The sequence below is a fragment of the Narcine bancroftii genome, chromosome 2 (genome assembly GCF_036971445.1).
Source record: "Narcine bancroftii isolate sNarBan1 chromosome 2, sNarBan1.hap1, whole genome shotgun sequence".
Lineage (NCBI taxonomy): Eukaryota > Metazoa > Chordata > Chondrichthyes > Torpediniformes > Narcinidae > Narcine > Narcine bancroftii.
Genome location: NC_091470.1, coordinates 20,575,008 through 20,601,046, shown reverse-complemented (window position 1 = coordinate 20,601,046; position 26,039 = coordinate 20,575,008). Strand labels below are relative to the sequence as shown.

The following is a 26,039-nucleotide window of genomic DNA, read 5'->3' as shown; positions in this document are numbered from 1 at the left end:
AATCCATCAAACCACTAATAAATTTAAGTTGAGCTGCTTCATAATAGTTCTGAAAGTGAGGTAATTGTAATCCACCTAATGCATACTTCCAGGTAAGTTTATTTAATGCTACCCTTGGTAGTTTACCTTTCCTTAAAAATTCCTTCATGATTTTAATTAAGTCCTGGAAAAAAGTTCTTTGTAAGAAAACATGGTATTGATTGAAACAAATATTGAATACGAAGAAAAATATTAATTTTAATACAATTAACCCGGCCAATTACAGTTATCGGAAGGTCCTTCCATTTAATTAAATCTGCTTTAATCTTTTTCAATAATGGAACATAATTTAATTTATATAAAGATTGATACTCAGTATTCACAATTATTCCTAAATATTTAATTTTATCCGACCATTTCAAATTAGTAATATTTTTATAAACTGAATAATCTCCTTCACCAACCAGCAAAATTTCACTTTTATCCCAATTAACTTTATACCCAGATAATGATCCATATTGTAATAAACATTCCTGTAAGGATTGTTCTGGGTTTGTTAAATATATCAAAACATTGTCTGCAAATAAATTAATCTTATACTCTTCATCCAGAACTCTCATCCCTTGTATCTGTTCATTTTGCCTTATTAATTGAGCTAATGGTTCAATGGCCAATGCAAACAGGGCTGGTGACAATGGACAATTTTACCAGGTAGAACGTGTCAATTTAAACGACGACGTAACTTGTACATTTGTCACCACCCTAGCAGTCGGGTTTGTATATAAAGCTTTAACCGAACCAACAAAAAAAAGGCCAAATTAAAACTTTTCCAAAACCTTAAATAAAAAATCCCATTCGACCCTATCAAAAGCTTTTTCAGCATCAAGTGCAAGCACCATTGGATGGTTAGGTTGCTGTCAATATGGATTGACCAAGGTAATTAATCGAAGAATATTATCTGAAAAATAGATCCATGTCTATTTTTAATAAAACCCATTTCATCTACATGTATCAACTTAGGCAAATATTTAGCAAGTCTATTTGCTAACATTTTAACTATTATTTTATAGTCCACATTCAGTAAAGAAATAGGTCTATACGAAGACACCTTTAACGGATCTCTATCTTTCTTTGGAATTACAGTAATTAAAGCATTAGAACAAGATTCTGGTAACTCAGTGTTCAGTCACTTGTTGTAATAACCTCCCCAAATACTGAAAATAAGTCTTCATAGAAAACTTTATAAAATTCCACCGAAAACCCATCATCATCTGGTGACTTACCATTAGGCATTTCCACGTAGCAGTCTTAACTTCTAAATCTGTAAACAGAGCTTCCAAATCTATAATATCCTCCTCTTCTAATGCTGATAACGTTAATGTAAATAAAAAAAGAATCAATCCCACCTCCCCTCAGAGGTATATAATTTTTAATAAAATGAATAAAACTGGTCATTGATTTCATGAGGTTTATCGGTAACTATTGAATTCTTTTTAACAGCATTAATAACCCTTGAGGTCTGTTCCTTCTTTAACTGCCGTGCAAGTACTTTGTGTGCCTTCTCACCCCACTCATAATATCGTTGCTTAGACCGATTAAGTAAACATTCAAACTGATAAGTCTGTAATGTTTTATATCGCAGTTTCAATTTAGTCAAAGCTATTTTCTGATCTTTTGTCACCCTCTTCTGAAATTCCTTCTCCAGTTCATCAATTTGCTTTTCTAATTTAAGACTTTCAGCCATATATCCTTTCTTAACTTTAGTAGTATAACTAATTATTTGCCCTCTTAAATAAGCTTTTAACGCATCCCATAATAGAAAATGACTTTTAACTGAATTAGCATTTTCAATTAAGAAAAAATCAATCTGTACTTTAACAAAAGTAACAAACTCATGTTTTTTAAACAACATTGTATTAAATCTCCTCTAAACTTTCATAAGAAAAAAATAATAAAGAATGATCTGATATAACTCTACTCTTATATTCATTCTGCCTGCAATACCTTTCCTTGTAAATGTGCCGATATTTTAAAAAATCCAGTCTAGAAAAGGAATCATGACGAGAGGAATAAAAAGAAAAACCTTTCTCTGTAGGATTAATCCTTCTCCAAATATCTACCAAATTTAAACTGTTCATTAAAGCCCCAATTTGTATTGCCATCTTTGATTTTCTGATACATTTTGGGGATTTATCCATCAAAGGATCCAAAACACAATTAAAATCCCCCCCAACTAAAATATTTTCATTAACTTGACTTAATAACAAAAAAGTATCTGAAATAAAACACTCATCATCTACATTAGGTGCATAGATATTAATTAAAGTCCATAGTTCATTAAAGATTTTACAGTCCACTTTTAAAACCCCCCCTCTACTGTATGTAACTCAAAAGATAAATTCTTATGAACTAAAATAGCTACGCCTTTTGCCTTAGAATTAAATGAAGAAAAAAAACACATGGCAAACCCAATCTCTTTTCAATTTCAAATGCTCTTTTTCGGTCAAATGTGTTTCTTGTAAAAAATCAATGTATCAATTTTCATTTTTTAAATATAAGCTAAAACTCACTTTCGCTTAATTGGATTATTTAATCCCTGAACATTAAAAGTTGCAAATTTCAAACTAGACATTTTAACAAACTAACAATATAATCACTTAATACAAAAAATTGCTCTCCTACTAATAAATGAAATCCACTCTCCCTCCCCTAATTTTATAGAAAAAGTTTATATAAAAAGGAATATAATTAATTCCCCCCCAAAAAAAAGAAAGAAAAAAAACCACCCAAAGGTAGTAACTCCCTAAAAACTGGGTGTGGTAAACCCCACCAGAGGCAGATGACTATCAAAGATATCAGTGCCATCCACCTCCCCCCAGCCAGAAATACAATATATTTTTTTTTTTCTTTGGCTTGGCTTCGCGGACGAAGATTTATGGAGGGAGTAAAAAGTCCACGTCAGCTGCAGGCTCGTTTGTGGCTGACAAGTCCGATGCGGGACAGGCAGACACGATTGCAGCGGTTGCAGGGGAAAATTGGTTGGTTGGGGTTGGGTGTTGGGTTTTTCCTCCTTTGCCTTTTGTCAGTGAGGTGGGCTCTGCGGTCTTCTTCAAAGGAGGTTGCTGCCCGCCAAACTGTGAGGCGCCAAGATGCACGGTTTGAGGCGTTATCAGCCCACTGGCGGTGGTCAATGTGGCAGGCACCAAGAGATTTCTTTAGGCAGTCCTTGTACCTTTTCTTTGTTGCACCTCTGTCACGGTGGCCAGTGGAGAGCACACCATATAACACGATCTTGGGAAGGCGATGGTCCTCCATTCTGGAGACGTGACCCATCCAGCGCAGCTGGATCTTCAGCAGCGTGGACTCGATGCTGTTGACCTCTGCCATCTCGAGTACTTCGACGTTAGGGATGTAAGCGCTCCAATGGATGTTGAGGATGGAGCGGAGACAACGCTGGTGGAAGCGTTCTAGGAGCCGTAGGTGGTGCCGGTAGAGGACCCATGATTCGGAGCCGAACAGGAGTGTGGGTATGACAACCGGCTCTGTATACGCTTATCTTTGTGAGGTTTTTCAGTTGGTTGTTTTTCCAGACTCTTTTGTGTAGTCTTCCAAAGGCGCTATTTGCCTTGGCGAGTCTGTTGTCTATCTCATTGTCGATCCTTGCATCTGATGAAATGGTGCAGCCGAGATAGGTAAACTGGTTGACCGTTTTGAGTTTTGTGTGCCCGATGGAGATGTGGGGGGGCTGGTAGTCATGGTGGGGAGCTGGCTGATGGAGGACCTCAGTTTTCTTCAGGCTGACTTCCAGGCCAAACATTTTGGCAGTTTCCGCAAAGCAGGACGTCAAGCGCTGAAGAGCTGGCTCTGAATGGGCAACTAAAGCGGCATCGTCTGCAAAGAGTAGTTCACGGACAAGTTTCTCTTGTGTATATAATAATGTAATTCAACGTCATAGAAATATTCAGCCCAGCGACTCCAGTCTCAATGACTAGTTCAAATCTTCAACATCAATAAGATGTGTGTCAAAAGCTCCTCTTTCCATCATTCCCATTCTTTCCATCTGTCCATTTCTATTGGCCCTTCTTTTTAGGTGATGACGGCGAGACTCTTCCCTAACCACGTAAATCCAGTAATGAATTAGCAAAACCCAATGCATTGTGATCATTCTCAAAAAATTGAGACTGATAATTACCATAAAAAACCTTCAACACAGCAGGGTATCGAAAAGCAAATTTATATCCTTTCCGCCACAACACATCTTTGGCCAAATTGAACTCCCATCGACGTCTAATAATTTCTTGACTCAAATCTGCATAGAAGAAAACTCTATTATTCTGAATCCATCATTGGAGCTTGACTTTTTCTTGACTTCTGTACCGCCAATTGTAGAATCATTTCTCTATCCTGATAATTCAGGCACCGAATTAAAATGCTCGTGATGGTTGTCCCAGTAACGGTTTCTTCCTTATCGCTCTATGTGCCCTTTCCAGTACTAAACCACCCGGAAAGAACTCTTTACCCAACATCTCGGGGATCCAGCCCTTAAAATTTTTTATTGGATTTGCTCCTTCAATATCTTCTGGAAGGCCCAAAATTTTTACATTATTTCTCCGACTTTGATTTTCCAATGAATCAGTCTTTTTCAATAAATCTGTCTTCTGGATTCCCCAATCCACGAACAAATCTTCCACTTTCTCTATTTTATCTTTATTACGTATGACTCGCTCTTTACATTCAGAGAAAGCTGACTCAACTTTTAAAAAATTTTCCACTGAAATAAGGCATTTATTAATATCTCTCTCAAGTGTGGATATATCTTCAGTCACATTAAACATTGTAGTTTGCATTTGGGTCATTTGGTGAGACATATTATCCATATGGCAGGCAATCCCTTCCAAAACAGTAAAATTAGAGTTCAGTCCAGATTCCAGTACTACATCTTGGGACCCACCTTCTATAAACTCCTCCTCCAGCTGTTCCTGTGAACTGGCCGTTAAAAGTAAGTCCTCTTCTTCTTGTTCCACTGTTGTCAGGCCTTTTCCCGTGCGGCTGCGGGTCTGCACACCCAATGATGACACCCTGACCACATCGGGCCGCTGCCGCTCGGGCCCCCCCCCCCGCAGCCCACACATGCTCCAGTAAGTCGTGGACCCTGGAGGCACCACGCATGCCCGGCAGGGCCATGGGCCGCGCAGGGGTGATGTCCAACACCCTTCTGCGCGTCCCCGTCTCCCCCGACGGCAGCGCAGACTCAAGGGCTCTTTGTTCAGTTGGGTTGCCCGCACGCCCGACATCACGAACGCGCAGGTCAACGTCGGCTGATTTCATCAACAAGCAGGCACCATCTTGCGGAGACAAGACCGGCACCGGCGTAATACTCAACCTAGCTGGAGTTCTCTGTGGCTTGGAAGTTCCCAACGGACAGCTGGGCAGGTAGGCCTCAGTTCTTCAGCACTTTTAGAGAGTAGTTTTTTCTGTAGTTGAGTCTTAGGTTTTTTAATATTAGCCGCCATTATAGACAAATAATGGACTTACAAGTAGAAATAAAATGTTGATATACTTAAAAGTTTAAAAACGGGTGTTTAAAAAACTGGCTGGGGAGGAGCAGGACCGCACGTCTGTCCTCTACGCCATCTTGCCATGCCCCCCCCGTGTTAACAATCTACTCACATAAACACAGGTTTGGCATCAGGGGGGGTGCCCCCAAATGAGGTATTGTGACCATTCCCCCCCCCCCCCACCCCACCTGCAGCCTGCCTATGTATTGTTTGTCTGTACATGTCTATGTCTGGTTGTACGTCTGCATCCTTTGCACCAAGGAAAGGAGAATGCTTTTTGACAGGTTGTACTTGTGCAAGCAGATAACAATAAACTTGAAGTATCCACCACCACCTCTGAAGCCTCCACCACTCCGGTAACCGCTGTTCCAGTACTAAATCCAAGCTAGGGCCTTTTGGCCCCTGGTTCGGAGCCCCTGATGGAATTAAGCTGTCATCATCCAAGGCCCTTTAAGACCCCTGCTCGCCACCAATACCTTCATGAATTCTATCCTGAATCATGGTTGCCAGCAGCTCAAGGTCTATTGAGAGTTGTTTGGCCACCAAGCACTCCATTGGTCAGCTGCTGTAGTCCTCGCAAGATTTGGTGAAGGGTTCCGGTCTTAAACACTGACCGTTCCTTTTTCTTTCATTAGGTGATTTCAAGCTACCTTCCAAAATGGGGTTAACCGGGCAAATTGCCTGTTCAACACTCCACTCACAAGGCAGCTTGAAAGGGTCCAACACGGTCAGTGTCATCCAAAGTCAACCAGGTCCCTGCCCTACCTCAGAGGTAGTCAGGGAACCCAGATAAACTCACCCAGGACGCATCCACTAGCGATTTAAAACAGCAAAATTGCCGACCCAGTTACTCCTGTGACGTGCTGGCGTTACAGGGAAACACCAGCTGAAGTGTCTGTGGTGATCAAGGGGCAGAGGGATTGGCCGTCGTGGGGGGAGGTGGGGGGGCAGAGGGGGTCAGCCGCCACGGGGGGGGGGGCAGAGGAGGTCGGCTGCCGCGGGGGGAGGCAGAGGGGGTTGGCCGCCACGGGGGGAGGTGGGGGGCAGACGGGGTCGGCCGACGCGGGGGGAGGGGGTGAGAGTGAGATTGACGGTGAGAGGGAGACTGACAGCTGGTGGGGGGGGGGGTCGGGGGAGACTAGTGACGTATCACTTATTGTATCACATGGGGGGCACGTGATTTAATGGGGCTATTTCCCCCCCAGGTTAAAAGATGGTGGAGCGATCCTTTGCCCCAGGGGGTTTTCCCAGCTTAAAAGCACCCCCTGACACTGCTCAAGCAATGGAGACCCCCACCCCCCCAGCATCTACTACCCCCCCAGCATCTACTACCCTCCCAGCATCTACTCCCCCCCCAGCATCTACTCCCCCCCCAGCATCTACTCCCTCCCCAGCATCTACTCCCTCACCCCTCACCCCACCCCACCCCCGCATCTACCCCCCCCACCCCCGCATCTACCGCCCCCACCCCCGCATCTACCGCCCCCACCCCCGCATCTACCGCCCCCACCCCCGCATCTACCCCCCCCACCCCCGCATCTACCCCCCCACCCCCGCATCTACCCCCCCACCCCGGCATCTACCCCCCCCCACCCCGGCATCTACCCCCCCCCACCCCGGCATCTACCCCCCCCCACCCCGGCATCTACCCCCCCCCCACCCCGGCATCTACCCCCCCCCCACCCCGGCATCTACCCCCCCCACCCCGGCATCTACCCCCCCCCCACCCCGGCATCTACCCCCCCCACCCCGGCATCTACCCCCCCCACCCCGGCATCTACCCCCCCCACCCCGGCATCTACCCCCCCCACCCCGGCATCTACCCCCCCACCCCGGCATCTACCTCTCCCAGCATCTACTCCCCCCGCGCCCCACATCCCAACCAACCGCATTTAAAGAAAAGTAAAACCCTCCTCCTCACTCAGAGCCTCGCCTTCCCGGGGACCCGGCCGCGCACATCGTGGCGGCCCAACACCTCCCGCCTCTTCCAAGGCGAGGGCGGCGGCGACAGCAGGCAGTCACCCCTCCCCCCCCCCCTCTCCGCCGAGCGGCGCCTGCGCGCCAGCCGACCGTGACGTCACCACCGCGGAGGGCGACGGCGAGCCGAGACGGACACACGGCGCTCGAAATGCGTTCGCTCGCCGTCCCCCCTCGCCCAAGACCCGCGGCCGCCGCCGCCTTTCTCTCGCTAGGTTTCAGAAGCAGCTCGCCCTTCAGTCGCTTCCCGTCCGCCCAATGGGGCAACTGCAGGCCCTTTCATTAAAGGGAGGAACAGGGAGAGAGGAGGCGCTTGACAGGCTCGCCTTCGGCATGGACACTGGCGGAGGCTTGGGTCACTCAGCCATGGGAAGGGACACAACAGGGTTGCTGGGACGAGGAGGGGATGGGACTTTTCTCCCCGGAGTGCAGGGGGCTGAGGCGGACCCTCCAGGAGAAGACCGCAGGCACTCGTGGAAGGGTGGCTCAACTTTTGGGTGAGGATTCGTGGCCGGGGGGGGGCGTCGGGAGCTCGGATGGGCGGGCAAGCCCGGGTGAGGATTCGTGGCCGGGGGGGGGGCGTCGGGAGCTCGGATGGGCGGATGGCCGGAGCCAAACTAGTGGGGGGGTGGGGGGGTTCGACTTTGACATGGGATTGACCATTATACAAATTTAAATTAAATTAAAAATTTTAATTTAAAAAAATAAATTTAGACATACAACACAGTAACAGGCCAGTTTGGCCCACAAGTCCATTGCCACCCAATTAGCCTCCACCCTGCAGTGAACTGGGATTCACTGGTACTGTGTTGTGCTGACGACTGACTCCCTCCCCATCTGTTCACATTTCAACCCTGGTTTCCCACCTCAACCCAGAATCCTTCCTAAAGACTACTGTGAGATGCTACCCATAGTTATAAGCTAATAAAAGTGTTTGTTCTTCCTCCAGCCGTGAGAGCTTTTATTCGCACTACAATTTTATTAACTTATTCCTGAAATGATGGAAGCGCTACTCAAGCCAGGTATGCTACTGATAGACTCTCTGTCCCCCAATGGGCTAAGAAGTTCACACACTGGCTAGATTTCTTCCAGGACTACCTGAACATAACCTGAGATATCTTCCACATCGATGAACTCAGGAGGTCCACTCTCTCTTGTTTCGAGGGTAGGAACGAAATGGTGAGTCATCAGGGACTGCACTACATATGATGCTGCCACTGAAGCACTGAAGGCTAGGTACATGAAGTCGCAAATGAGGTTCTAGCAAGGCACCAACTCGCTCTTCATCGCCAACGGCCAGGAGAGACCATCAATGACTACCTGTTGAATCTGTGGACGCTTGTCATGAAGTGCAGGTATGAAGCAGCTACAGGCCGCATTCATGAGGAAGAACAGATCCAGGACACTCCAGTCGCAGGGGGTCCGCTTGAGGTACATTAGGAGTGACTGCTTGAGTTGGGTAAGAAGGACCTGGCTAGTCACGTTGAACTGTCCAAATCGTTGGAACAAGCCAAGCTCGAGAAAGATGACCTCAAAGCCAGCGAGCTTGCTCACCCAGGTGACCCCTTCCAAAGACCAGCTGCTCCCATTACCCCTGTCCTAATGGCTGCCGCTTTCCATGCAAGGGAGCGATCCCGTGCTAGGGAGTGCTTTTTATGTGGCAAGAAAGGGCATTGAGCGAGAGTTTGCCACGTGACAGGAAGCCCGAGGAAGTCTGCGGCCTGCACCACTCCCGGATCCTATTCCAGCCCCAAGGCATTGACCTTGAATTCACCTGAACCCACTTTTTGCGCTACATGCCGACAGAGGGTGGCAGTGAGGAAATGGTGCAAAAAGGCTCGGCGGCCATCTTGACGTGACCCAAATTCAAACTCTGCCATCGGAGGAGGAAGGAGGGCAGCCATCTTGCTGCTCCATGAGGTTGATGCCATCTTACCCATGCAGGGAAACCCAGGACGATGGGGGCCACTCGAGTGAGGAGTATGGAGTTTCCAGGGTCCTAGTCTCGATGGTCCGAGAGCAGGACAGACCTCACCAGCTCAGCAACTCCACAGTGACTGTGAAGGTAAACGAACATTCCACTAAATGCTTAATCGACACAGGCTCTACTGAAAGCTTCATAGACTCAAGGACTGTTCAAGAGAACAACCTAAAGATGTATCCTTCCAATTATTGCATATTCCTTGCGTCCTATTCACATTCTATGCATATTCAACAACATTATATAGTACATCTGTTGTTTGACACCGCTCAACATGAATGTGGCGCAGGATCAACCTTTTAGGGCTGCTCCAGTAAAGGTTAAGTTTTATGTTTTCCTCCCACACTTAAAGCTGGCCTCCAACTGGAGGCCTGGCATTAAAGGGCCTACTGTCTCCCAGGAAAAAGATTCTGATTCTCTCCATCTCTTTCCAATCAATGCAGGCAAGTGCCTGGTCCCTCAGCCCTTCCTTCCTAAACAATCTGCTCCTCGGTCCCGGTAATGTTAGGAACCAAATCGTTTGTCTGGCATCATCCAAGAAAGCGTTTGATCTCCATCTCGTATTCTAACAAATCACTTCTAGTTATATGGCTACTTCAAGTCAGTCCTGGATGATAATGGAGTTGGGTGAAGGCTGTGACATTGGATGTGTTGCTATTGAAATAAATTGGACTTCATCCTAGACCAATGGGAGCAACCTGTCGCATCATCTTATTTTTCCTCCAAATTATATTTCTTGATTACCAAGATTCTGCACTCAGAAGCACCTTGACTGATCAGTGATTCCCTTGCACTGTCTTGATGTGTATAAATGCCAAAAATAATTCCATGATTGTCAGCTGGGAGATTTGACAATGCAATATTGACAATTCAAATACCTCTTTCTCCATTGGGGGAAAGGATGAGCAAATTTAAGATCTTGGAGGATCTTTCCGGGACCCAACACACAAATTACATAGTAAAGAAAACAAGTCAGCGCCTCTTCTTCCTCAGGAGTTTGCAGAGGTTTGGCATGGCATCAGAATCTTTGGCAAATTTCTACAGAAAGTGCTGACCAACTGCATCATGGTCTGATATGGTGAGACCAATACCCCTGAGCGGAAAGCTTTGCAAAATGTAGTGAACGTAACAAGTCAATTTGGTACGATTAAAACATTGGTTTTCAAACTTTTTATTTCCACCCAAATATCACCTTAAACAATCTCTTACTAATCACAGAGCACCTATGGCATAGGGTATATGAGAAGTGGTATGTTAGTGGAAAGAAAAAGGTTGAGAACCACTGGTCCACATGGACTTTAGTAAGGCCTTTGACAAGGTCCTGCATGGGAGGTTATTCTGGAAGATTCAGATGCTAGGTATTCATGGTGAAGTAGTGAACTGGATTTAACAATGGGTGTACGGGAGAAGCCAGAGAGTAGTGGTGGATGATTGCTTCTCAAACTAGATGCCTGTGACTAGTGATGTGTCTCAGGGAACAGTACTAGGACCATGGTGTTTGTCATCTATATCAATGATCTGGATTATAATGTGGTAAATTGGATCAGCAAGTTTGCATATGAATTTTGCAGAGTAGAAAAATGAGGGAAATTTGAAGAGGTATTTAAAATTATAAGGGGGATAGACAGAGTTAATGTAGATGGGCTTTTTCCACTGAGGGTAGGTGAGATGCAAACCAAAGTACATGTGTTAAGAGTGAAAGGGCCTAAACCTCTCTTGTCACCCATCTATCCTCCTCCTTCTTGGTGTGATAGTGTCCCTGCAGCTCCTGTCTATCACCCCCTCTGCCTCCTGAATGATCCGGAGTTCATCCAAATCCAGCTCCAATTCCTTAACTTGGCTTGTCAGGAGCTGCAGCTGGATGTACTTCTTGCAGATGAAGTCATCAGGGATACTACTGGGATTTTGCAAGAGGAGAATTTCCATGCCTTGGCTGCCATTCCCACTGTCTACGACTTGATGAACAAAGTATATATCTAAAAAACCTGCCCTTAGCTGTGCATATCTGCTGAATCCTTTTTGTTCCTCTAATAGGGTGCCCTTTTCTAACTTCAACTCAGACTATTCCTAGCCTTTTACCTGTTGAGGTGTTGTTTTTCAAGTTTACATTGAGCTTTGTAGAACTAGCAAGTCAGGTTGTGGAAGAAGTACAATGTAACAAATAAACTAGAGTCCAGAAATAGCAGGATTCTGCAATATTGGGATGTTCGGATTTCATATTTATTGCAGAATACATACTTGCTATCACATACGACCCTGAGATTCTTTTTCCTGCAGGCGAGGCAGAATTACCACTTAGTAGTGCAAAAAGCTGTACTTAACCTACACATGTAAACAAATAAAGGCACGTGAAGAAACTGAATGTGCAAAACAAAGAGAAATAAAAACAAATAAAGTGTAAGTAGCCAAAACAGAGATGAATTTGATGGCCAAAATTAAGGTAATGGCCATTTAAACAGAAAATACTGCAGATACTCAGCAGGTAAGATGGAGAGTTTAATTTTTGGGTTTATGATTGATGCATCATCAATAATCACAAATGACTGAAGTTGTGAAACTGATTGGCTTTTATTAACTATAGAGTGGAACAGCCATCAACCTCATCGACTGATCAAGACAGAGTGGAATGGGGACCATGCAAAGGGCTATGGGTAGGATCGGTCTCAGGAGGAGTATCCAGCCGGCAGCAGCCAATCAAAGCATAACAGTAGTTTACCACAATGATCTTTCATCAACACTGGGGCATGGAGAAATTAAGTGGGTTTTAAATTGAGGGGTGGAGGAAACTAAAGGAATATCTGTAACAGAGAGGAGATCAAAGTTCATTAAGTCATTACAATGCTGTTAAGGCCATAGGCAAAGAAAGGTTGAGAATGGCTGCACTAGAGCTAGAGGACATGTGTTTAGGGGGAGGAAGTTTAAGGGAGATATGAAGGGGCAAATATTTTGGAGAATGAAAATTGCCTCAAAGGAGCTCCCAGGAGTAGTGGTGGAAATTGTAGCATTTAAGAGACTTCTAAGTCACATGAATATTAAAGGGATAGAGGGATATCGGGAGTTGCAATCAAGCAGATTTCTAGTTGAAATTTCTATCTAGTGGAATTGAACATTATGTTTGGCTTGGGTAGTCTTACTAATCAGGTTGTGAAGTAACCCTTTACACTGTACCAGGTTGCTGTTTAGGTGCCTTGAAGTTTGGCATGAGCGGTCATCAATCCATCACGGCCTCTGACCCTCTGAATTGTCGTTAATGCCTCTCCTGTTTCTAACCATGATGTCGATCCATTTATCATTTTCATTCTCTGCCTGCCTCGGTTTATTTTTCCTTCCAGCTTTCCAGTTGTAACTAAATGTTCTAATGTATCTCTTCGTATGATGTGTCCAAAGAACTTTGATTGCTGTTTACTGATTCTTTTATCACCACCACCATATACCACACAGAATAGGCCAGTTCGGCCCTACTAGTCCATGCCGGAACAAATCCCCACCCTCCTAGTCCCACTGACCAGCACCTGGTCCATACCCATATAACCATATACAGCACAGAACAGGCCAGTTCGGCCCTACTAGTCCATGCCAGAACAAATCCCCACCCTCCTAGTCCCACTGACCAGCACCTGGTCCATATCCCTCCAATCCTCTCCCCTCCATGTAATTATCTAGTCTTTCCTTAAATGTAAATAACATCCTTGCTTCAACCACCTCTGCTGGAAGCTTATTCCACATCCCAACCCTCCTTTGCGTGAAGAAATTTCCCCTCATAATTTTCCCCCTGCAATCTCAAACCATGGCCTCTGGTTTGAATCTCCCCCACTCTTAATTGAAAAAGCCTATCCACGTTGACTCTCTCTGTCCCTTTTAAAATCTTGAACACCTCCATCAAATTGCTCCTCAATCTTCTACGCTCCAGAGAAAAAAGCCCCAGGCTGCTCAACCTTTCTCTGTCACTCAAACCCTGATATCCTGTCAACATTCTCGTGAACCTTCTCTGCACTGTCTCTATTTTGTTTATCACCTTCCTCTAATTTGGTGACCCAAACTGCACACAAAAATTCTTTCCAGAAGGACAAAGCTGGCAAACTTTGGTAGGCTGTCTGGTCAAAGGAGAAGACTGGCAATCTGATCTGAAAGAAAGAGGATCATCTGGAGAACTCAGAAGGGGACAAGTTTTGTCAGCAAGACTGATTGAGAAGGAATCCGTTGTGAATGTCCTGGGAAAGGAATCTCTCTGAAAACCAGCAAAAACCCTCCTGAGTGGTCACCATTTGCCTGTTAAGCACCAAAGACTAGTGAACTTTGTTCATGCTAACTTCTGTGCACAGTCCAAGAATTGTCCGCAACCAGTGAGATTGGACTGTGATCTAAAGAACTTTTCTAATCTTCAATATACATTACACACACGTGTGCTTAGTATTAGAGGGGGATGAAGTAGTTGGGTAAGTTCAGTAATAAGTTAAAGTTTTAAGTCATGTACATTTTGTTTTCATTCTTTGTAAAACTTCTTTGTTTGTTATCCTGTCCTTATATGATATGCATGGTGTTCTCCTGAGAAATTACATCTCTGCTGCATTGATTCTTTTTTCCATTGCATTTGTGAGGTCCATGACTCACAGTCATACATCAATATAGGAAGAAAGTTACGTCAACCCTTTCGGTCTCTGTGTGGATGGTACAGACTAATTTCTGTACCAGGTACAGAAACACAGAGACCGAAAGACTTGACTTCAGAAATTAGTCTGTACCATCCACACAGAGACCGAAAGGGTTGACCTAACTTTTAAAATAAAAGAAAACTGAAGTAATGGTAATATCAAAGAAACCTGATATTCTAAATTGTAGGATTGTATTGGAAAATGAAATCCTGAAACAAGTTCACAACTTCAACTACCTTGAATCATGGGTAAGATCTGATGGCAAATGCAAAATAAGACATAAATGCAAAAATAGTAATGGCAAGAACAGCATTTATAGAAATGAGAAACATCCTAATGAACTCTCAGCTTTTTTGGTTACCTTCAGTTACGATCCTTCCTTAGGGCCAATTTGGGCCCAGAAATTACTCTACTGGGACTTGATGAAAAGGAGAAACTATTCCATGAAGGAAATGTATATAGGTTTATTTCTAGAATGTATTTTTTATTGTTGACCCAGGTTTGCATAAATCTAGGGTGAGATGGGAGTCAGACTTGGTCACAACAATTGACAAACAATTCTGGTCAGATCGATGTCAGGGAAGTTTGTTGACTATCAATGCCAGGTATAGATTGGTCCATTATAATTTTATCCAACAACTGTACCTCACCCCACAGAAATGACACCAATATCAACCTGAATTTATCAGAGATGTGTTTTTGGTGTGGTGTAGAGGTTGGTTCCTTTATACATTCTACTTGGCTTTGCATGAAGGTGAGGCCCTTCTGGTATGACCTCTGTGACACCCCAACCAAGATCCAGGAGTTACCTTTCCAGCAGACCCAGAGTTTTGTCTTCTGGGGAACTTTACCATGGTTGGTAGATCACTAACTAATTCTCAAATTCAATTTACAGAAATTGCCTTATGTGTGACCAGGAAATGCATAGCTGTAACATGGAAGTCTGACTCCCATCTACTCATGAATAGGTGATGAATCGGAGATGAATACCTGCGTCCCACTTGAAAAGGTCACATACAATCTCAGGAAGGGATATAACATTTTCCTAAAAATATAGCAGCCTTATTTAAAGCATATAGGCACCTCACTGGTGCCAACATAGGGTTACAATCGCTGCTGGCTAGCCAGTAGACCTCTATAAAGATTTTAACATTGTGTATTATCGTGTTTTCCCTATGTTTTACTGGACGCATTGACAGTGGGATGATTTTTTTGATGTTTCTATTTCTTCGTTCTTTCTCTGTTTAATGGACTTGTATAAAGGGGATGGAGGGGTTTTCTTGATGTTTTGTATTTGGTATGATTGTTGAAAATATTTAAAATGATAACCAAAAATGTGCAAAAGACCTTAAATGAGACCGGATTGGATTTGTTGTTGAGGATGGTGGAGGGGTAGCAGTGGTTCCTGAACCATTGTAGTCTGGGTCAGCTTAGGACAAAATCACATGTCATGTTCCTATCTCATATTCTTCAGTATGGTTCAGTTTAAGTTTGATACAAAATACCTAATACAGAAAGGTTATTCCTTGAACAGACCAACATCTTATCTTCAGCATCGCAAACAGCCACGCACAGAGTATGGGATTAGACTGAGAAAGAAGGTTAATGAGCACGAGGTAAAGGCAGCATGATAGCTGTGGGGTTCATTCAGGAGCCTGATGGCTGCAGGGATGTAACTGCCTTTTAGCCTGCTGGTGGGTGCTTTCCCACTTGAAAACTTTCTCCCCTATTGGCGGAGTCTGTCCAAGCTGCAATTAGTCTTTCAGCCTGTCTGTTGCCTTTCTTAGGCAGCGGGACACTGGAGATGGAGCTTCTGGATCACCAGCGTGGTGCCCAGCAGATGGAATGCGCTTGTTGACGCCATCAACAAAAACAGGATTCTTGAGAAGAAACATATCTGAAGAAAAGTAAACAAGGACCAAAAAGGAAAAGAACATCAAAGTCCTATTTCAATCATCATGTGATAAGGTGCGTGCCTTTCACATGACCTCTTGCTCCTCACCACCCCACCCACCCACCCAGTCATGGATATGTAATCAACGGCAGCGTTGAAAGATAAGCAATAGCAGTGTTGTTTTTCAAGAACAATGTTTGCATGCAGCATTCCGCAGGTTAATCTTCAATTCTCACAGACAGCTGGACAATTCTAAATTGGGATGTGCTTGAGGGGACAACGGTCAGTCGCCTCCAATTTAAGTGGAACCTTCCTCTTTAGCATTGCAGCAGGCAAGAGGTTGGGGAGTTTACACTGCGGAAACTTATTTGATTCATTTCCACCAGAAAACCAATGTTAGGAACGGTTATTGCCCGCCATAGACGCCTCGCAACAGGTTACATGATCATATTTCGCACCTCATTTTTGGCATGAACCCTGCTCATTTCGCGTAACGTTAACCCGTTTCAAAACACAAGCGCGTCATTGAAAAGCATGGAAATATCGAGCATAAACTGGATCGGCTGTCCTGGATCTATTTATGCAGATATAATTTTTGAAGAAGCCCAATCTCTGCTACTGATTATTCACTCACATGTGCTTCAACAATGGAATTTGGAATCCCGAGGCGGTTGCTACATTGTATTCGCGGTAAAAATGTAACAAAACCTGTGACTTCAAAACGGACACATTAACTCCCCTCACAAAAGATCCACTTGGATTCAATCACACAGAGTTGAAACCGATGAAATGATTTCGACCCACGCCCCTCCAGAATAGATCATACAATAGGTAGAAAAAGAGGCCAGCCATCAATCTTGGGCAGGCGTCGGTTATGAAAGGGGAGGGTAGATTTTCTCTTTGGCAGGAATTAATTATTTTATCCAAACTGTAACTGAGATCAAGAAAGTTTCGCTAAAAATAAACAAATGAAATGATTTAAAGGCTGAAGTGTCTTGGCTAGATTTAAAAAAATAAAAGGATTGAAGGGGGGCGAAGGCTTCGGCATCGCCTCGTGTATTTCCGTCTAATTTTCGGCTGGTTACATGAAGATGGAATCTCCCAGTAAGAACTGGTTGCAACCGGTTGTTGGATTTTTCTGTGAGGGGAGAGACGATCAGTAGTGAAAAAGCTCCCCACGTTCACTCCGCGATGATACATCTCATGTCTATTTTACCACGTCCAATTGCATTTTCAAAGCTTTAAGACTTGCAGAGAGATTAAAGAATCAAAGCGGGAGAGAAAAAGCGCATCATCTCTTAAGTTTGCACCGTATTGCCCAGCATTTATTTTCAACTGCAATTCTGTATGAGAGGAGAAAGGAGGGGACGAAGAAACGCACCACAAAGCAAACTATTTCCTCATTTATTGGAACAACTTTGCCAACTGTTTTCGCTAAAGACCAAAGAGACTTTCTGTTTTGCTACAGAATTGTGAGGAGCGGAGGGATTTGTTTTAAAAAAAAAGGAATTCTTCATCCGAAATAAATCACAACTCTAATTAAGGAGAATTTCCAGAAGGGATTTTGTCCAAACCATTTGGTAAGTTGTCGCGTTCTCTTTGCTGGCCATCAGGCATGGGTTTTGAAAGGGGGATGGGGGGGCCTGTATTTTGGTGCTCCACACGCTTAGGGGAGTGTCTTTCGTTTTCACTCTAGTTTTTCTTAAGGTGGGAGGGAATTCAGTTGGAAACACGAGTCTTGTGCATGCATTTAATCACTTGACTTTTGTTTTATTTCAGTAATTATTCTCCTCTCTGGCTCTGCCTGGTTTTGAAACCCTCCTGCATGTGCAAGTCGGGGATTTTTTTTTTCAAAACAAGCTGGGTCGTGATTAAAGGGGAAAAAAAAAACACCAAAGGCCTCTAAGCTTTCAGTGGATAATTTGTATTAGGACACGCACTTGAGATTCTTGTAAGTACGGTAATTGTGAAGCTTGGACGTGTTTGGGGGAAGAGTTGCATAAAAACGAGTTAATGCAGCAACTTGACCTCCTGTTTGCCTGAACTTTGCACATTTTATTCTGTTTTCCCGACGTGAGTTCGGTGTGATTTCGTTCTCATACCATGCTTTGTACGCGTGCAGCTCTTCCATCGAATTTCTTGCTGCTCTCACGTTGGTTGCCAACTTGCATCGCTCCGATCAGAGATCATTTCCCCACGCATGGGGATTATTCCGGCTTGATTCCACGATTGTGGGGTTGATGTCGTTTTAGTGTGTTTCTAGAAGGGTAACTTTTCTCAGCGGGTGGATCTTGCTTTGGTGACGCTCCCTGAAGGGCTGGTGAAATGATTGAACCCTCGTTTCGAACGTTGTCGGAAAGACAACCAAATCCTGGGAGGAAGGGGGTGGGAGTCTTCCGCGAGCCCTTGGCCGATTGGGTCATTTGACAGCAATCTGCCGGTCTCTGCTTCCGATTGGTTCGTCGAGCTGTCATTCCGATTGTAGCAGATTCACCGCGGGGAAAGGAAACATTTTGAAAAGTAGCCTTTCTCCCGTTCCCTCGAGGCGTTCTTTGCATTCGCTGAATGCGTTTGGCCAAGTGAATCCATCCCCTTTGCAAAATACTCAGCAGGTCGGGCGGCATCTGTGAATAAGCCTCTCTTTTAGTTGACTCACAATCGCCTCCGAAGACGAGCTCACAAAGCAAAGCTGACACCAGCTTCATGGAGAGTTGAAAGACGCATCCTTGATACAGTCTTGGATGAGAAATGAAGCACTCTGTCGAGTCCTGGTCAGTAATTTCCATCCTTGGGTTTGTAAATATAAAAATTGCTTTGATCATTTTCAGAGCCCCGAACAGGCCCTTGATGTTGTGTCAATCTATATATTCCTACCTCATAACATTATTTTTTATTTCATCCATGTGCCTGTCTCTTAAATGCTCCTATCATTCCAGCCTCCACCACCACCCTTGGCAATGCATTCCAAGCACCCTAAACTTTCCTCCCATCCTACAGACGTCTTCTGGGGTTTGGTACTCCCACACTTGGGGGAGGGGGGAGTGCTGGCTGTCTACCGTATCTATGGCTCTCAGGATCATGTAGACCTCTATTAAGTCACCTCTCATCCTTCTTTGAGGGTTAAATGGAAAAGTTGAAACTAAAACCAAAAGTCCTAGAAATACTCAACAATTCAGGCAGCATCTGTGGAAAATGAAACTAGAGACAAAGTGAAACCAGAGTCATAAACCTCAAATATTTAATGCTGTTCCTCTCTCCTCAGCAGAATTATATCCAACATTTTTTTTCTTCATTTTTACCCTGGCGTGTACTTGATATGCCATATAAACAAAAAAAACTTTGTATATGAAGAGGCGAATATTAAGAAAAGACTTGGCATTTTGTTTCAAGTTTATTAATATTTTTGAAATCTGGTGTACAAATGGTGATGTTCCCATGCACCCGTATCTCTTGTCCTCCTTTATGGTTGTGGCTTCAGGAGGTACTCTTGGAATATCATAGGTAAGTAGCAGCTCACCTTTTTAAGCTGTCATTCTTGTTAGGGTTAGGCTGAGGGAATGAATGAGGTGGAGTGGGGAGTGAGAGTCAGGTGGGATGCTACATCTTGGAAGACATCGAACTCGATAGTTGTTGGAGCTGCACTCACCCGGACATGTGGAGAGTATTTCTTCAAAGCAGAGGAGGTGACCCTACAGGACCACGACCATGGTGGCGGAGCAGCAGTGCGGGACCCAGACAGACAGTGGGCAACTTGAGGTTGGGGGTCCTGCATGAGCTGCTGGAGATTGGGTCAGGGGAACCAGGTATTGGGTCTGGGATTTGAGAGGGTGCTGAGGGCAAGAAGAGCTCTGGAAGGGCCTCAGGAGTGAAGGCTTCTTGATTGTGTTGGAAGTTTGAATCTGGAGCTCGGGTTACCAATGGATTGAACAGGAGTCTATGTAGCTGTGGGTGCACTGGAGGCGAATCCATGGACAATCATTGACTCTGAAGGGATTCTACTTTGTTTCTCTTTCTTTGTTGCAGTAAAGGTCGCCAGGTGACACTAATGCCAGCTCTTGATCTGCCTTCTTGCAGGCAGAAGGCAATTTCGTGTAATATTACATGTCCTGTACTATTACACAACAATAAAATAATCTAGAATGCTCCTGACTTGCAGATGGTGGAAAGATCATGAGATGTCTCACTTGCCTCTGTCGCCACAGTATCTCTGTGGCAGGGCCAATTGACTCATGATCTCATGATAATGGTGCTGGGGGGCCTGACTGCAGTTAAATATGAACATCCTCTTGTAGATGTTGGTGGTTACCTAGCATATTTGAGGTCCGTATGTTACTTGCGTCTCATCAGCCGATGCCGCAGTGTCTGGGTCTCGCGGCTTGGTGGCAAGGGAGGTATAATTTGTAGAGGAATTAGGAATGGAACGGCAAACATCTCTACTCCTGACCTTGTGAAGGAAAGAAGGTCATTGAGGATGCTACACTGAAGAACCTATGCTTTATTCTGGATGTCTACTGCTGGGATGATTACGTAGAACATAGCCAACTTACTGAAAAATCCATCCCACCCTGGATACACTCTCAGGGAGAAAGGCTTAAGAGGGTGAAAGCACGTGCCGACAGGCTTAATGATACCTTCTTCCTGCAGCCATTAGGCTCCTGAATGAACCTCAACAGTGCTATTGTGCTGCTCTTGGTGCTAGTTCAACTTCCCTTTCATTGTAATTCTAGACAGGCACTCCCTGACTTGCGACCATCTGCACAAAAGAAAAAATATATAAAATTTACGCGGTTTATGTATTTGACAAACTAGAACAGGGATACCGGGTATGCAAGGGTCTCTGATCACTGGAAATGTTTTCCTCTTGATATCCATTGAATTCAGTTTTACCAGAGACACTTGCTGGCATTCTCAGTCAAATGCCAAGGAAAGTTACAGGCTTCAGAATTCAGCTCTTTGGCCCTCGTTTGGACTGCAGCGTGCTGGCCAAATACAAACTGGCTTTTGGTTAGCAGATAATTGGTAAGGTTTGAATGCCATTCTGATTGAGGGATTTCATTCCCTTACTGGTGACTGAAGGTATTGACAATCAAGATTAGATTTGGCCTGCTTTTTGTACACTGCGTACCTGAGCAATTTTTCACATGCTCTTGTAGATGCCTGCGTGGCAACTGCATGGTTGGAAGTTAGTTTCTGATGTGTGGGTTTTCTGAAGCATAGGCAAGTCAGCTTAAACTCTCCACCTTGGCTGAACACCCTACAAAGTGCAGGAGACCTTCTTCATTGCATTCCCTTTGTGACGAATGGGAAGATCGGCCCTGTTTCAGTTGTGAGGGTGAGACTGTCTTGGTTGACTTTGTTGGCTTTTCTGTCTAGGGGCGTGCAATTATTTCTTGATGCGATGTGGAGTGAGTTGCATTGGGTGCTCTTTCTTCAGCCTTGCCTCCATCCTTCACTTGCTGGGACCTGCCACTGGTTGAGGATGGGGAAGGCTGTTGGGGCCACCTTCTTTCCTGATGGCTATTTGACGCCTACTATTCGTGACCAAGTCTGGTATGGTTACAGAACTTTAACCTGGTCTTTTGGGTTGGTTTGAGAGATGATGATTTCTGGTGTTTGGCAATGCCAAGTGCTGCTCCTTTTGCACTTCTGTGAGCCGTTGTTGATCATTGGGGTGGACTAAATGATGCTGATCCACTGCACCTCATGAAACTCCTCAGTTTTGAGCTTGTCTGATTCTATCCACTTCATAATGCTGCGCTGCACAGTTTGACGGAGGGTGTTCTTGAAATGAATATGGAACTTATCCTTGACGATATAAGTTCTGTTTGCTTTTGGGGTGGGGCATACCAAGTGATGGTAAGGGAGGAGTGCAGGGCATTGCAAGATCTGATTTGTGAATCAGATCTCCCCGACATGTGTCCGTGTCCCATTCTGGATGATTGATCGTATCTTGGAATGGATGGATGTCGGAATTGTGTACTTACCTTGTATCCGCGTCCACAGGCTGGGTGTGGCCATCTTCATTCCTGCGTGCACGCGTGGAGGGTTCGCACATTGGAGTTTGGTTGGCGCATGTGAGGGAGTTAAGGATGCAAATTCAACTCTAGTAGACGAACCCACCGTGCATGTGCCATCTGAACTCTAATACACGAACCCACCACACATGTGCCAACCGAAGACTTGTGCATGCACACAGTAATCAAAATGGTACCACTCAGCCTACGGACTCAGGGACGCCGACTAACAAGGTAAGTATGCAGAAGTTGCCTAGGTCGCAAGTCGGGGAGTACCTGTATTTCCAGAGTCAAATTCCAAGTCCCCAACCTTGGGTAACATTTATTGTGACTGTATCAGAATTGGCGACTTTTTTTTCACTCCATTAGGACAGCCTAACCCACTGGTCATATCCCATAGCCCTGCCAACAGCGAAACAAACCCTGCTTTCTAGTGCATCTGAACCCATTAGGTCTCTTCCTCTCAGATATTTCCTTTATCTTAACCATCCCTCCCTCCCTCCCTTTCCCTTCTGCCACTAAAACATGCTAGTTTGGGCGGGCACACTCTCAACTGGAATGAAAACGTTTCTCTTCCACTGCCTGACCTCCTGACCATTTACGTCTTTATTTTCGTTTTTGTTTTATCATTCTGTGCTTGAGGAACTACCTATATTTCATTTTAGATTGGGATTGGAAGGGACTTTTTGGCTGCCCAACTCAATTCCAAGTGGCTACCTGGTTCTATTCTTTCTCTGTATAAACATGGCAGTCCTGATAAAATTGAGTGGCTTCAGAGGGAGTGTAAGTATTAGCAATGCATTGTGGGTCACGAGTCACATACAGGCCCCCATCAGTAATGTATGGCAGATTTCTTCCTGTGAAGGATATTCGTTAAGCAGATGAAGTTCTTCACCACTTTCTAGTAGTTATTTTCCATATTCCAGATTGTTAACTGAATTTGAATTCCACACTGGAGACCCAGTCTACACTTGCTGGAATCTGCAGTGAGAAAGCGTGTTCCTCCAATATTGTTTGCTTAACTTCCGCACTGCTGTGATGGCAGTTAAATTCTGGTCTCTGAAGTACTAATCTGCTAATTTAATTGCTAGCTGACACCAGACAAAAAATTGATTGGCAATTAAATTTATTTCTTTTTCTCTCTCTGCCCCAATATGCTTGTAAGTACTGGTACACGATCCTTTATCCGGACATCTAAAATCCTGAAAGCTCCAAAATCCGGCAAGTGGGGACCGGCGATCGGGGGAGACGGCCGAGGGAACGCGGTCGGGGGAGGCGGCCGAGGGAACGCGGTCGGGGGAGGCGGCCGAGGGAACGCAGTCGGGGGAGGCGGCCGAGGGAACGCGGTTGGGGGAGGCGGCCGAGGGACTGGAAAGGGGTGGGGGTTGATACGGCAGCACAATTCAGGTGGGCTTTCCGAAATCCGCAAAAATCTGAAATTCGGAACATACTGTTCCCCAAGGGTTCTGGATAATGGATCGTGTACCTGTCTCTTCTTTCTTTGGCTTGGCTTCACGGACGAAGATTTATGGAGGGGTATGTCCACGTCTGCTGCAGGCTCATTGGTGACTAACAAGTCCGATGCAGGACAGGCAGGCACGGTTGCAGTGGTTGCAAGGGAAAATTGGTGGGTTGGGGTTGGGTGTTGGGTTTTTCCTCCTTTGTCTTTTGTGAGTGATGTGGGCTCTGCGGTCTTCTTCAAAGGAGGTTGCTGCCTGCCGAACTGTGAGGCGCCAAGATGCACAATTGGAGGCGATATCAGCTCACTGGCGGTGGTCAATGTGGCAGGCACCAAGAGATTTCTTTGAGCAGTCCTTGTACCTCTTCTTTGGTGCACCTCTGTCTCGGTAGCCAGTGGAGAGCTTGCCATATCACACGATCTTGGGACCTGTAGTGGGTAGTAAATTGTCATATAGCCCTTATTACCATAGAACGTTACAGGACAGAAAAGAGACCCTTTTAGTCAATGCCAAATTATTATTCTATCTCATCCCACTGACATAGTCCTCAATACCCTTCCCATCCACGAATCTGTCAAAAGTTTTCTTCAGTGTTAAAATCAAGCCTGCATTCACCACTTCAGCTGGCAGCTTGTTCCATACTCCTACCACTCTCTGTGAAGAAATTCCCCCCCTAATATTCCCCCCTAAACTTCTCCCCTTTCACCCTTAACCCATGTATTCTGGTTTGCATCTCACCTACCTTTCTTCTTTCTTTGGCTTGGCTTCGCGGACGAAGATTTATGGAGGGGGTAAAAGTCCACGTCAGCTGCAGGCTCGTTTGTGGCTGACAAGTCCGATGCGGGACAGGCAGACACGGTTGCAGCGGCTGCAGGGGAAAATTGGTTGGTTGGTGTTGGGTTTTTCCTCCTTTGCCTTTTGTCAGTGAGGTGGGCTCTGCGGTCTTCTTCAAAGGAGGTTGCTGCCCGCCAAACTGTGAGGCGCCAAGATGCATGGTTTGAGGCGATATCAGCCCACTGGCGGTGGTCAATGTGGCAGGCACCAAGAGATTTCTTTAGGCAGTCCTTGTACCTCTTCTTTGGTGCACCTCTGTCACGGTGGCCAGTGGAGAGCTCGCCATATAACACGATCTTGAGAAGGCGATGGTCCTCCATTCTGGAGACGTGACCCACCCAGCGCACCTACCTAACATAATGGAAAAAGTCTACTTGCATTTACTCTGTCTATACCCATCATAAGTTTGTATACCTCTATCAAATCTCCCATCATTTTTCCACATTCTAGGAAATAAAATCCTTGGAGCGTAGAAATATGTTTAACCTTTCCCTGCAACTCAGTACCTCAAGTTCCGGTATCATTCTAGTAAATATTCTCTGCACTATTTCAGTTTTATTGATATCTTTCCTGTATGTAGGCAACAGATTTGGTCTCACCAATGTCTTATACAACTTTGCTATAACATCCCAACTCTAATACTCAATACTTTGATTTATGAAGGCCAATGTACTAAAAGCTCTCATTACATAACCCTTTCTACCTATGATGCCACTTTCTATATTTTCAGATTTCTTTGTTATGCTGCACTCTTCAGTGCCCGTCTGTTTACCATCTATGTCCCATTTTGGCTTGTCCTTCCAAAATGCAACACCATACACTTATCTGCATTAAGTTCCATCTGCCATTTTGCATCCAGTCTTTCCAGCTGGTCGAGATCCCTCTGCATATTGTTAAGGCCTTCCTCACTGGCCACAACACCTCCAATCTTTGTGTCATCTGCAAACTTGCTGATCAAATTTACCACATTATCATCTAGATCATTGATATGGATAATGAACTCTCCCCTGACTCTGCACTGACCCTTGAAGCACGCCACAAGTCACAGCCCTCTAGTCAGAGAGGCAATCATTTACCACACCTCCGGCTTCTCCCATAAAGCAATCCTCTAGAAGATATGTTAACATGACCCACAATGTGTAAAGCCATATTGACTATCCCAAATCCATGACTATCCAAGTACTTGTATATCTGATGTCTTAGAACATATTCCAATAACCTGCCTATTATGCTCAATGCCCCATTAATTTTCTGGAAGTTTTGTTGGAACTATTGAAGAGGATATTCCAATTGGTATATTGTGGGGGAGGCAGGGCATATGTGTTGGGATTTAATGATTGTAAGGCTGTTGGAGATTTGAACAGCCATTGAAAGAGGACCTGACCACACAGACACAGAAGGGTGCTACAGGTCAAACTAATACATTGTGCCCTGAGGCCTCTGCATCCTCTTGGCCAACGTACAATCCTTAGAAAATAAACTGGATGAACTCTGAGCTAGATCACAGCAGCAGAGGGACATCAAGGATGTGCTTCACTGAGACATTGCTGAACGGGGACATTCTGAACAATGCTATGGTTTCACCCTCCACTGTGTGGACTGGATGCCGTGTCAGGAAAAACCAGAGGTGGCGTTTGCATCATTTATCAATTCATTGCGGTGCACAAACGTGACAGTTATGTCCCAGTCC

General features: G+C 44.9%; 2 protein-coding genes across 8 annotated transcripts in view; one reads left to right on the top strand and one right to left on the bottom strand.

The window, feature by feature from the left end:
- The window catches only part of LOC138753263 (zinc finger protein 410-like), a 55,939-nt gene extending 37,600 nt beyond the window's left edge, over positions 1-18,339 (bottom strand). For 3 of the 4 annotated variants that reach the window (XM_069916070.1, XM_069916067.1, XM_069916069.1), the window contains exon 1: positions 7,459-7,567. The gene's annotated coding sequence lies outside the window, so the exon portion shown is untranslated. Of the gene's footprint in view, positions 1-7,458; positions 7,568-18,143 lie in introns of those variants that run through there. The other variant, XM_069916068.1, reaches the window with a different exon arrangement.
- The window catches only part of LOC138753258 (exportin-1-like), a 113,695-nt gene continuing 104,757 nt past the window's right edge, over positions 17,102-26,039 (top strand). The window contains exon 1 of one of the 4 annotated variants that reach the window (XM_069916053.1): positions 17,102-17,621. Coding sequence is in view for 1 of the 4 variants with exons in the window: in XM_069916051.1 (XP_069772152.1) it covers positions 18,783-18,812 (30 nt within the window). In the remaining 3 variants the exon portion in view is untranslated. Of the gene's footprint in view, positions 17,622-17,973; positions 17,993-18,767; positions 18,813-26,039 lie in introns of those variants that run through there. The other 3 variants (XM_069916052.1, XM_069916054.1, XM_069916051.1) reach the window with 3 other exon arrangements.